We start from the raw sequence: 13,591 nt of genomic DNA on the forward strand, positions 1-13,591 counted from the left end.
CTAAATGCGCTCAGTTACTGGTAAATGTTTTGTCTGTTGGCAGTTGTAAACTGACCATCATCTGTTTGTTTGACTTCCTCCCAGTAGACTCAATAAATGCTGTAACATGAGGAACAATGTCAAGAGCAACAAGAGGAAACTCTTTATGATAACCCAAATGCTTGTAAATGCCTGCGACCATTTGCTGACCCTGGAGAGGTTATACGTCTCCTATTATTAAAGTTTATTAAACATTTTTTGGAAACAGGCTCACTTTACAACCCCCTTGGAGTTAAACCGTTTTACCATTTTAGCTTAGCATAAACCATTGAATTGGATTAGACCAAGGGTGCCCAAATTCGGTGCTTGAGGGCTGGTGTACTGCAAAGTTAAGTTTCGACCCCAACCAGACATAGCTAGTCAAACTAGGCTTTCTAGAAACATCCGTCCTTGTGTGTTGAGGTAAGTTGGAGCTAAAATCTGCAGGACACTGGAGCTCCAGGACCGTGTTTGGGCACCTCTGGATTAGACTATTAGCCTCTTGCTAAATAAAAAAACATCTTTGGATCAATTTCCTAGACGTTGTTTTCAATGACGTGGTTCTGGTGATGTGCGAAATTCAGATGGAGGGTATGAAGGTAAAAATGAATGGCAGACATATCTTCAATGACTTCATGTGAAAACAACCTAAATAAAGCTTCTGTATTTATATTGCGTACTGAGACCAAGGGGAAAAGATAATTAGCTATTTTCTAAGTGGATATGGCTAGGAACTACACTCTTATTCCCGTGTAATGATCAACTTAACATTTTTTTGTTGGTCTTATTACACAATATAACTCCAGATTTATGCTAAGCTAAGCTAAAAGTGCTCCGGCCCGACCCAAAGATTGGATGAATGAACTCAAAAATAGTAGAACTCAACTGTTTAACTCCAGGGAAGTTGTAAAATGAGCCTATTCCCAAAATTGTCCTTGCTTCTTTAAGTAAATCAGCAACAGCAGACAGCCTCCCTGGGCAAAAATGAACAAATTCCGTTATCCCTAAAAGGCAGACATGAGGCAATATCTCCATAAAACCTGAACCTCCTAAAAACAGACTTGCCAAGCGTGGAAAGGCCATTTTGATTATCCAACTGCCAAATGACTTAATGCACATAAAATCAATCCATGCTGTGAACTCGTTGGTTGAGATTAGCTTTAAACAAGAACCGATCGCATTCTTGGGAAGCATCGTCAGTGTTCACATACAAAACTCTAGGATTGATCGTCAGACAAACAAAGTGACCGTGTTTTACTCGAACCCAAACTCCAAAGCGAATCAACGGACGTGCTAAGTGACTCCTGACAGCACATTTGTTTTGGGCCTCCCACTAAAGAGATTACCAGAGGCAAATACCATCAGTGAAGGGGGTTCAAGGAGATAAATGAAGGTATTTGTTTAATACAGGCTTATTTTCTTTATGCGGCTGCCAAGTTCTAGATCAAATGGAGAGGGGGGTTAGGGCAGTAGAGCTGGATAAGACACAGATTCAGAGTATGAAAATCATCCAAATGCTAAAAATGGAAGATGATTTAGGCATGTGGCCCACACTGGCGGATTTATTTAAAAAACTATTGAGTGATTCATTGTGAACAGAGAAAAACACAGAAGTAGTTTAACTAATTAACCTGCGTGTGGGTGATTCTGTGTCTGTATGTTTATTGAGTGTCTGTCTATCTGGAATTTATGGAAACAATTTCAAGATAGCTTTCTCATAATCACATCGGCATGTGTTATAGGTTTCATAAGGTCTCGGAAAATCGTTTAGATTTGTAGTGCAGTGGAGGAACTCACATCAGGGAAAAAAAAGAAAGAACTCAGTTGTCAGATGCAAATCTTACACAGACCTTTATTGTTCATTTAATAGTTGATTTTTACACCACATACTGTACATACAGTCCACAGCAGTCCTTCTGAATAATTTACATCTATTCCTTTCGGTTACACACTTTTACAGACATTTTTTTTTTTTTTTTTTGAAGTGGTCATAACATACTTTAACCTTCTTTAACAGTTCATTCTCCTAAACATACTTTTCATCTTCCTTCTCAAAACAACACCCTGGCTTTACACCAGTGTTTCAAACGTTCCTACTTCATGAAGACACTACGAAATGACAAATAACAGCAAACCAAAAATCCATGGATGCTTGCTAATATCAAGTAGCGTCAATCATCAAGTCCATCTAGTCATTTCCAACTCTATTCCAAAGCTTCCTTCTAAATCTCAACTCGACATTTCTCTAGCCCTCATTCAACTTTTTACACGACAGTCCACTTTACATCAACTTTCTGCTTCGACAGGCATGTACATGCACTGGGCCCTCATGATAATACAGGCAGGACTCAACAAGTAAAGCTCCATGCAAGATGCTACATTGAAAGTCATCCATCATTTTAAGGGGGTGGAAAACAAATATGGCTCAGATTTTGGGGTTTTTGTATAAACAAAAGAGCAAATTTTCCAATTGGAAATGTATAAATCATATTGCTACTGACATAGCATTTGTTTTGAAAAAAAAAACTATACCTTCTGATTTAAATATAAAATGGAGCTGATAAAATATTGTTTAATGGGAATGTACTTGTAAGACTTGCCTTCCAGTAGAGCTTTGGTTCAGACTCAGTACAAAGTAATTTTCATTGCTTTGGAGGTCTTTTTCCCCTCTCAGTGGGTGGTATTCCCTTCTAAAAGCTAAACACAGTGCTTTTATTAAAAAACAAAAAGAGCTACAGTAAATATCTTATTGAGAAGTTTAAAAAAAGATAAACTTTAATTACAAAAAGAAAAATCATTATTAATAAAATAAAACGACCAAACTAACAGTAAACAAGACAAGTTGTGTGATCTTGCGCTTTCACACAAATCAAAGTGTTTCATAGTGATTGGGATGCGTCTTCAATCTTCAATCCCTTGAGATCCACACAGTCGCCTCACAAATACTGTCTTTCTGGTACTGGTGCGGCCCATGTGGACCAAGGAGGGTTTGCTGGGGGGAGGGATTTGGTAGTAATAGCTGCCATTGTGGACAGTAACAGAAACACTGCTGTAAAAACCATACACACACACATAAATACAAGTCCTCCGCATGGTGCCACTCCATCTACACCATGGTCTCCTTCCTCTTGCCCAACGGGCAGAGCGAACGCTTGTCCTTTTTGGATTTGCGGGAGGGGATGGGGGCGGATATTGAAGACGATGATGAGGATGAGGAGAGGGTGGAGGTGGCGGAGGGTGTAGGACTGGGGGGCTCCTCAGAGCTAGGGGAGGAAGGGGCGGAGGCTGCAGCCCGTGGACAGTTCTCATCCATTTCATCCATTTGGATGACAGTGGAGACAGAAGAAGAGCGCCGTTTGGCGCAAACGTCGGTGGCTGGGGTGGTCAAGGGCTCATTCTCAGAGAGTGTCAAATCCTTCTGGGTGGACATGGCATTGCGGAGGCAGTTGAGCCACTGTTGCTTGTGGAAGACGTCGTTGACCTGCAGTGTGTGCGACTGTCCCTGAGATGCGTCCTGGAAGCGCACCCGGAAAATGTTTTTGGCTATAGGGAGAAAAAAAGGATTCAGTTGAGCCAAAGGAAACAACAAAAAAGGAAAGAGTGTGATTCACACAATACTAAGAGGTGTCAACTTACCTTTATCAGCGTTACTAAAGGCTCCTCTGAATGATCCTCCCATGCGGACGTCTCCATCCTGCAGGTCTTCCAATACAAGATCCTGGACTGGGATTGGCTGACGGTACACCTGGAAGCAATGGCGGTCATTCCGCGTCACAGGTCGAGTCAGAATCAGAACCTCGGTGAACAGAAATACGTGCAGTTTCTAAAGAGGGAGAAGAGAGCACTGGTTATTAACATGTTATTTGAACATTAGACTGATTAAACAGTTTGGTCCCATTTTATATTAAGTGGCCTTAACTAATATGTACTTACACAGGAACTAATAGTTTGTTACAATGTACTTATTGTGTAAATACATGTATTTACTGTGTACTTATGCTTGATTAAATACATGTAATTAACTTTTGTAGATACATTTGTAAATACACTGTTGACCATCCCTTACACCTTAACCCACCCATGCCACCAAACCTGTCCATAACCCAACCTCTATCCCAATTCAAAAGCACCCCAAGTGTTCTCAAATACATTATAAACACAGTAAGTACATTGTACTTATTTTTTATGTAAGTACATAGTAGTTAAGGACACTTAATATAAAGTGGGACCAACAGTTTTCTCTCCTGGCACTTTCAAAGATTCCACTGTTATTGTGTCATGTGCTTGACAGACAAAGGAAGCCAATTGAATCCATCTGATAGCCTTATTTGGAATATAGTGGCTTTATGTTTCTAATTCCCAAGAATAAAAGCCTGATTTGCCTCCAGCGGTTTAGACTGTGATGGATGTTAAACTCACCGTGCCACTTTTGTTGCGAAGTTCCCCATGGCAAAGCAAGCTCTTGCACTGCTCAATGCGTGGGTCTTTCTGCTTGTCTTCCAAATATTCCAGCTTATCGATATAGTATTGACATTCTGACTCCCCTTTCTTCATGTTTATGTCAGCCAGCACTGCTTGAATGACACTTATCTGGAGACAAAGAACGAAGGCAATATTAAAACCGAATGTCCCCAAAACAAGTGTATCTGAAGGCCTGCAGTTGTTAGATCGGTGCTTGCTCTTACCGCTTGCTCAAGACTTCCTTTGTCTGGGTGATCTGGTGGTGTGTGTCTTAAAATCTCTTTCAGAAGAAGAGGGTATTTGACCAAACGTGAGCGAGGGATGTCCAGGAAGCTCCATAAGTCTAGTTTCCTGCTGAAAGGTGACTCAAGGCAGCGCTGCAGGAAGTCTTGAACTCTTGGGTCCTGTTTCTTCTGATCGAGGAGGGCTTTGGCAGCTAGTTGGTTGCTACAGTATGCTCTGTATGCATTTAACCTTGGCAGCTGTGGTGGAAAGTGAGAGTTTTAACATTCCGAATGAACCACAATTAATTTGCCTCATAATAATGAACAACGAAAAGATGCTTACCCAGTCAACAACAATCTTGCCGATCTGTCTCACTGTGCCATCCGTACCTGTGGCCTTTGCCAATTGATCAAGAAGATCTGATAGGGTAAAAAAAAAAGTACGTTAACACTACTTGTTATCTCACGCAGTAATTAGGTGTGTCATGTAAATATGGTAGGTTATTTACCTTCATGAAGGGGAATGTAAGCATCCAAATCTCCAAAGATGGCTGTTAACTCCTCTTCAGACATAATAGAAAGTTTCAGCATTGGGTCATGGTATGCCTGGACACACAAAATGATAAAAATAATAAGCACAGCTTCTAATTTTACAGCCAGAAACTTTTGGCTATAAATGGAGGACGGAAGAAGGCCAAAGAGTCCAACTCCTAAAGTGCAGCCAAGAGCTTAAGCCTGTTTGCTTTGAATGTTCTAACAAAAAAAAAGAATGTACAAACCTTTCGGGCTAACTTCAGGTCTTCAATCAGGTCCTGTTCCCCTCGAGACAACTCAAAAATTGCCTGGAGAGACAGAAAACGAATGGTTACATTCATAACCAAGAAAACTGTTTGGATATTTTTAGTCAAGGCTCTGAGATTCAGTCTGTTTCTCTCTTTGGTGGGAAATGTTTGAGGGGCTCACAGTTTGCTGAAATGTCTCATTACTAGCTGTAGTTATGAATGAGAGGTAGGGGCTTAGTGCGTCAGACCAGCCAGTCTGTGTTAGCACTGGATGTCTGACTCTGAGATGCCAGAATTCAGCCGCACTTTTTCAGCTCGATTCAACTGTGTGCCAAGAACACACGCCAAAAAAACAAGGCCAGACGAGAGAGGTAGTGTGAGAGAGAATAAAAACAGAGAGGAGGAACAGGGCTCTTTCCAAGCCCCAGGCCCTTTGGGTTTAATAAGTCACACAGGCCTGATTCAGTAGCGTCTGGCAGGGGACGGAGAGTGGATTTAATAGTCTAGGTTTTTCAGTGCTGTCTGGATTCTCTTGCTCCGGCTGTACTCACCTCTTGTCTCTTAATCTCTTTGGTGGAAAACGTTCCTTTCTGGTGGACGTCTAGGGTCTCTGACCAGAGCGTGCTGTTCCGGCGCTTCGGTGGTGTGGGAGCTGCAGCCTTACTGCATGGCTTCTGCTGGGGCACGCCCGGAGACCGCCCGTCACCCCGGAATGAGGCCTGGAGGGTCTGGCCGAAGCGTCGGACGGCCCCATTCTTCACGGGAGAGATGAGGTTCGCCAGCGAGGTCACTCGGCCAAGAGGCCGCACACGCTTAGTACAGGGTTCCTATGGGACACATGGATAAAGATAAACATTAAAACTAAATCACCCCCCTCTGACCACAAGCGATCCCTTAGTGTTTTACCAACTGCACAACTGCCAACACAAGAAGGCTAATGTTAAGAATACACCACAAGCTGCTGTCTTTCAAACATATGAGTCACAGGATACACTCTCCACTGGTGCGGGTGTGAAGGGGTCAACTGGAGGTCAGGTCAATTGGTGGTTCCTGGGTGACAGACAGCTAGGCGGATGCTCCATTCTTTGGAGTTAACAGCTGTAAGCCGGTCACACAAACATATACACGTGTGTGTACATATATATGTATACAAATATACAAATACAAACTAAGACCCTTTCTGACCACAACCCTGGGGGACTCAGAGTTCAAAAGGCATTTCTGGAATTTAGGAGACTCCAGTCAGCTGTCCCACACTGATGACCCACACACACTCAATATCACAGCCTAACTTTAGCAAACAGGCCTCCTAATCAGAGCTGTTGTTCTCCGTACAGAAAAATGTGCCTTCCCAATGGTAAATTTGAAAGCCATTGCTTGTGTGTATTTATGTCGGTCAGATGGACCACCACGGTGAGTTACAGATCGGGCCTTGTAAACAATGAGCACTCTACCCCCTTTATCTTCCTCTTCTCTTTCCTTTCTTCCATTAAGTGCTGTTTATGACTTCATGTTGAGGCAGGCCCTGTAGGGCTCGCGTGAGAGATACAGACGCACCTGAACCCCTTGGAAGGGGGAGGTGAGCATTTTCAAACCCAAAATCCATAATGACTGGGCCTCCAGCCAACCTCAACAGACCTGGAAAGAGGGGGGGGGATCAAAGCAAAGCAGATCTGAGACCTTGATCATGCACTCTCTAGAGATCTGACTGAAAAACTACTACCATTGCAGGATCAATGCAAGCTTCGTTGACAAAAACTGGTTGCATCATTTAAGCAGCTGGAACAAAAAGCACTATGTGCTTGCACTTCTTAAAATGCACACTTCAATAGATTTTTCAGCACTGGATGGTTTTCCATCTGCTGAAATTTTATAAAGAGGGATGTGTTGTTCTCATCTTGGCATAGTGAAACCAAGGAACCATTCCATAAGCTGGCAGAGACAGTTGCTGAGCTAATCTATGGCTTAAGTCGCAACTGTGGTCCATGCCTAGCTGGACCTGGCCACCCAGACTCGTCTGCCTCATCCTTCTTTGTTAAGTCATGCAAGTAAACATGAAGACCACATCTGAACCTTCTTCACCGGTGGCCACAAACATAAGATGATGAGGAGACTGACCACAAAGGAAGCAATCAGACCCAAAACTAAATTCAAACACTACCTGTGTGAAACATCAGTGACTCCATTCAAATAATTGCTGTATTGCTGCTGCCCACTGCCTTTTTAGGGAAAATCTGGAATAACAAACACTCCCATTTTTGCTTTCTTTAAATGTGATAGATTATCCAGTGGAAAGAGAAACATAAAGCCAGACAGACAGATAGATTGTGGCAATTTCTAGTTTTGTTGACTCTTAGGGACCCCCTGGGAGAGTCAGATTGGGATAACTTAGCAGGGGTATGCCTCCCCCACAGGAACTCAATTTTAGACTATTGCTGTGTAACAATGTCTGTTTGTTTGCTTGGCTAAACTTCAGGGACAAAATTGTCACTAATAGTTGGCCGTGATCTAAAAATTACTTTCTGTTTGAAGTACAGTTTGTCTTTATCATGTTTAAATAAATCATTATTGTCATGATCATGTTTAAATGAAAAGAATGGCAAATTTATAGTATTGTTTATGCTCTTTTTTCAAAATCCCCGTGACTGACAGGAATATTAAAATTAAAAATATGAATGGCAAGCCATGCATACTATTGCATGGCAATAAAAGTTGATGTAAAAATTAAGGGAACCAAATGAACAGTTTTTCCCTAAAGCAGTGTGCCTCAGCCTTGAGCCACAACTTCCTTAAAATCTCCTGATTCATTCATAAATTGCTACTTCTGCTTTAGCCTTACCGACAATTAAACCCTTTCTGTGTACACTTCTGATTCAGAATAAAAATCACAAATAGGAATAGCAACCTACTGAAGGGAAGTAAGATTAAAGCCTTTGTCCTTTTCGTTCAATGCATTTTAAATGCTCAAAACTGGGCTCTGGCACACCTGGGCTATTGCCATGACACCTATGTTTTTAGACACCTGGAATGCTTTTCATCTCTGCATGCTCTCAAACCTTCAAAAAAGCCCTAAGGAGTTCCTCACACCATTATTATAGGGTTAAATCTTCTGCCCAGGTTTATAGCCAAACAAACAAGTTTAACACTTCCAGTATAGGTGCCGTTAACCCCCACAATGGGTGAGACATTTTTAAAAATTGGTTAAAACATAACCCATTAATTCAATGAGTACATAAGGTAAAACCTTTATCCTGACTGATTTACTCAAAGACTTGGTAAAGTTTCACCTACATTCACACCTTTGAGAAACACACCTGTGGTTCTTACTCCTGCAGTGTGTGTATGAGATAACTAAAGGACAAGGTTCGGAATTCGTTGATCAAGAAATAAAAGAAACTCAAACATGCAGAAAACAAAGAACCAAAAGAAACAAGCCAGAATTTGTGATGAATAGCCTTTGGATCTCACCTCTAGTTCTTTGTACGCCTGGTTCTGGTAGTCTATCTTTTGTAAAGTCCGTTTGATAGGTACCACACAAGGTTCATCGTAAGCCACCATTTCTTTCAGTAAAATCCACTGACTGGTTTCTGTTATTTCCAAGGGTTGACAGTAATCCACAAGTAGTTCTTAAATAAAAGCGTGATGTAACATAACGGGACTGAAAACATCAACGTCCCCCCAACTCGTGATTGTCCGCCTGAGCGGAGCTTCCTAACTTCTAAACACACTGTGTGTGTGTGTGTGTGCTCTAACAATCTCTAACTTTGTTCTAGGGATGTGAGCGGTAGGGAGTGCTCATATAGAGTTTTGAAAGGGTGGAGTTAGAATGTAAGCTCACCAATGGGAAGAGGATGGAGGAGGGATATGTAAAAATCTCTGAACAGACAAAGTCTGAGAAAACCTCACTATCTCTGATACCTCTTATCAACGAAGCAAAACTTTGTCTACCAGATAAAAATAAATCAGAAACATAGTATCAAAACAAAGCTGGAGAGCTGTACATAAAACAAAGCTTGTAAACTTTTTGTAAAAAAAAAAACTTGACAATGCTTTTCATCTTTAAAACTCTGTCATTAAATCTTGTAGATTGAAATCCTAAGAACTGGCGGCTTTCAAAACACATAAACCAGCCAAAACTCTCAAGATTTTCAGCGCAAGCTTTTAAGATAAAATAGAAAGCAAAAAGTCCAGCTTCTGGGTGAGTGAAAGCAAGTCTGCTTCTGTTTGCAATGTGGATTGCTTTATGTCTGTCTTTTGAATTGTATGAAGGGTGTAAAGTACAGGCATATTTGCTTTGAGATCTGCCTAATGAAGAACTGGGTCGTTATCAGTCACTCATCAGCAGGGGAGGGGGGGGGGATCAATTACAATATCAATCAGGGCAGAGGGGGTCACATGCACACAGAGCACTGGTGGTTGTCTGTGTATTGGAAGGTGTGTAAGGAGGTCTGATGTGTCACAAAAAGTTTCAGTGGTCCGAACCAGAAACTGAGCAAGACAAATCCTGCTTAACAAAAGACACTTTTCTCAATCCATTTTTCTCAGCATACACAAAACCGTGCAGCCATTTGGGTGACCAAAAACCTTAGGGGTATTATTAGCAAAAGACTACTGCTGCCTTCCCACACTGTCAGCAGCGGTATTAACTTTTGCAACGCAAATGGACCATCATGAAGTGTCAGCGTGTTTTAAAGATTTGTGTTAAAAAGTGTGAAAAAGGCAGGAGTGCATGCTAAGCAAATGGAGATGAACGATGTGCAGACTCTACGCTAACCCTCCTGTGTCAATACAAGAGTGTGAAACAGGACATGCAGTAGTGTGTGTTTGCATCAGGACACCTTCCACTGCTTAGTGTTAATTACCAATTAGGTGATGATCAGTTTAAAAGATATTCTCAAGTTTCATAACTAATCCGTGACCCATCTTAGCCACAATTACCGTATATTAGACATTCGTAAATTATGAGCCATATTTGGTTATGTGACCGCAACATAATATTCATGTATAACACAACAAGAATATATGTGCTTGAAATTTGAATATCAGTCTAGATAATAGTAGGGTTCCTTCATTACTCATCCTTGGGGAGAAAACTTTCATACTGTTCTCTGTGTGTTTTGATGAGAGGTGTGGTGGCCATATTGCATGAGAGCACAGCTCAGCCTGCACCCCCTGCGGGCTAACACCCCGACACACATGACAGCTGGACATCTGGGTGTGAAGCAAAAACACAGCACTCCTCTTTAGTGTTAAACACACACGAGTGACTCACTTCATGAGGGCCGTGTGTGAGCTTGCCTGACGGGGGGAAATCTGAGCTAACTTGCTCTGATCTGATAAACCTCTGTTGAAGAGGCGGTGAGCAAAACAGAGTGCAGTAGATCACAGCACTGCCCCCTGGTGGATAGTACTGCTGTCCAGGTGGCTATTCATATTATAAATGCTGTTTGTTTGCGGCTTAATAATTCATGATGTGTTTGAGAAGGATTGTAAAATCATCTATGTTTTAGAATACTTCCATATATGTTGGAGGAAACTGAATACTCGCAAGTATTCATCCACTATAACAAAGCTGTGGTTACAAGACAAGCCCATGCTTGGGTGTAAGCTTGAGACATGTGATGTCAGAGTGTAGGTGTACATCAACAGGAACACTGTTTTTCCCTGGAATCACTCATCATTTGACATATCAACATCCCAAACCTTTATCCATTTATTCTGTTTGGATTATTCCTGATTTTCCTTTGGTATTATGATCTAACACAACATTCCAGAGAAACTATGAATTTCCTTATTAATATTATAATGAATTTTTATTTTTTTTAAGTTGGCCCACACAGAATCTACCGATTTTTGAGCCCATCGTTGGGTCTAATTATTTACTTTTAGTTTTTATATGAATCTTAGTAATGCTTTTGAATATCCAAATGTTTAAATGATTTGTGTACGATACAGTTTGTGTAATATTTTCTGTCTTTTAGTAGATATATTATATGAGAGACTTGCTTTGTTTGCCAAACAAGTGGTTCTAATTGGATTTGCACTGTAAACTTTAAAAGTTAAAAAGTTATTTTATTCATTAGGTTTTTAGCAAATACACTCTCGAAATCATTCTGCATTACTCTGTAGATTTTGTACAACATTCTGTGCAGAAATATGTGAGCAGATTCTGTCTGGGTCCTACTTGCAACTCTAAAAAGATTGCCCCAAACCTGTAAATCTTTCTTTCATGGAACAAAAATAAGACATTTTGAATAAAGCAGCTAAATAAAAGTTTAATAAGTCTTGGAATATAGTGCACAAAACATACAAGCCACTTTTAGAGTACATTTAAGGTGCATCTATCTCTTTTTTTTTTACCCCAAAAATGAGCTTTTCTTTAACTTGCCTAAATTATAGGGTGTCTTTTAGACTTAATATGCAATATTAACTTTGATTTTGAAGACACTGAGCTGATTTTAAATTAATCAAATAAACTAAATCAACACTGAAATGACCAAAGCTGATAGTTTTGCTAACCTATAGGATGATTATGCCTTATTGCAAGTTGGAATGATTGACAGTTACTCTCTAGATTAACAAAATAAATCTGCTTTAAAGTATTCTGTATCAAGTGACTCATTTTCCTTGCGTGTACAATGAAGACTATATTATTATGACCTACGTTAAGAACATCCTATTTTGACAAAATCAATGTTTAACAACACAAGGGTGAGGAAGTGATAGGTTTTGCATTTTAAGGTGAACTGTCCCCCATCTTAAACAATCCCTCTCAGTTCTTGAAAACAATAGTATGCGACATCCTCTGAAAGCAAAGAACATAATGAAAGGATCTGCAAACATTTATCTTAATATGTTACGATAGAATTTGGTGTGCATTAAAACATAAGAACATTTGGCACAGTGAGCATTATAAAAAATCTTTTTGACATCTACAGTGGGAAAATTAAATAGACTTTAAAAAAAACTCTTTCATGTTGTATTAACACAAATCGATTAAGTTAACCTAATTGTTTTCACAAATTTAAATGGATTGAACAGAAAACAATTAAGCTGTCCCGAAACAACATCAAGAATTGTGTTTATTCAGCTCATTTTAATAAAGTAGTTTGAAGAATCGGCAAAATTAACTTTTTGAGTGTGTGTGACACCATAATTTGCTAAATGTTTCTTTCTTTGTACAACCAAAACTATAGAAAACATTGATTAAAATAAAATAAATAAACTAATCACACACATCCTGACATTTCACAAGCATATTTAACTCCGATTGAGTCAACTCCTTCTCAACAGAGACGGTTGCCACCAAACAGAGCAGGCAACTAAAATAACACACAACTCCTTCCAGACATACATCACAGTCAGAACACATCCCACACACCCAAACAAGCCTCTTTCTTTCATACTCTCATACTTGAACAGAAATATCGCAATCTGATCTAAACATTTGGTCAGTCTTCTAGCTACACAAGAAGAGTTAGTCAACGAATACACAACATTATAACACTTCTCGGCTTGATTGTGCAACTTTATTAAACAGAATCTAAAGCTTACTCAGGATATCTTAGGATGTTGATTTAATTTCATCAGAACAAAGGCCCTGAGGGCAGTGCAGGGGGCAATAGAATAGTTTCCATCAGGACAGGTGACCGTATGAAGCCCACCCCTCCCCCAAATGTGAGGATGTGCTTTAGGGAAGGGAGTTGGATACTTGTGTTAACTACACATTCAAGCAAAACAAGTTTCACTCAGAATAGTCTGGGTCAGAATGGACAAGTGACTGAAAGGTTTCTCAAACTGTCTCTGTCCATCAGTGTGTGTTTGCTTGCTTGGATTAAAAATATTCTAAAAATACACATGCAGGATTCACCTGTCAAATGCTGTCAATTCTGGGCGTTTTGTTTTGATATATTTGGTTATTATTGAGTAATCTTGACCAGGTTTTTTTCCATTCCTTAAGGCATAAATGCTTTTGGTGAATCAGAGCTTTCTCGTCTCGTAGGCGCAAGACTGATGAAAGTCATTCGAGTTATATTGTTCTCCCGTCTGTCAAAGTACAGAAAATATAGGCGGTGCTCAGCGCGACCTCTTGATAAACCGTAAAAA

The 13,591-nt window shown here is 40.3% G+C and overlaps 2 protein-coding genes across 8 annotated transcripts in view; one reads left to right on the forward strand and one right to left on the reverse strand.

The window, feature by feature from the left end:
- The window catches only part of asb13a.2 (ankyrin repeat and SOCS box containing 13a, tandem duplicate 2), a 169,571-nt gene that overhangs the window by 88,337 nt on the left and 67,643 nt on the right, over nucleotides 1-13,591 (forward strand). The window lies entirely within an intron of this gene.
- net1 (neuroepithelial cell transforming 1) overlaps nucleotides 1,843-13,591 on the reverse strand; it is a 29,621-nt gene continuing 17,872 nt past the window's right edge. For 2 of the 3 annotated variants that reach the window (XM_087246638.1, XM_087246639.1), the window contains exons 4-11: nucleotides 6,037-6,312; nucleotides 5,483-5,545; nucleotides 5,213-5,309; nucleotides 5,047-5,123; nucleotides 4,704-4,961; nucleotides 4,438-4,608; nucleotides 3,655-3,841; nucleotides 1,843-3,561 (exon numbers count right to left, since the gene is read on the reverse strand). In XM_087246638.1, the coding sequence (XP_087102764.1) occupies nucleotides 3,125-3,561; nucleotides 3,655-3,841; nucleotides 4,438-4,608; nucleotides 4,704-4,961; nucleotides 5,047-5,123; nucleotides 5,213-5,309; nucleotides 5,483-5,545; nucleotides 6,037-6,312 (1,566 nt within the window). In that variant the 3' untranslated portion in view covers nucleotides 1,843-3,124. 3 annotated transcript variants of the gene reach the window in all.

Source organism: Danio rerio, chromosome 4 (assembly GCF_052040795.2).
Source record: "Danio rerio strain M-AB ecotype USA chromosome 4, GRCz13ab, whole genome shotgun sequence".
NCBI lineage: Eukaryota > Metazoa > Chordata > Actinopteri > Cypriniformes > Danionidae > Danio > Danio rerio.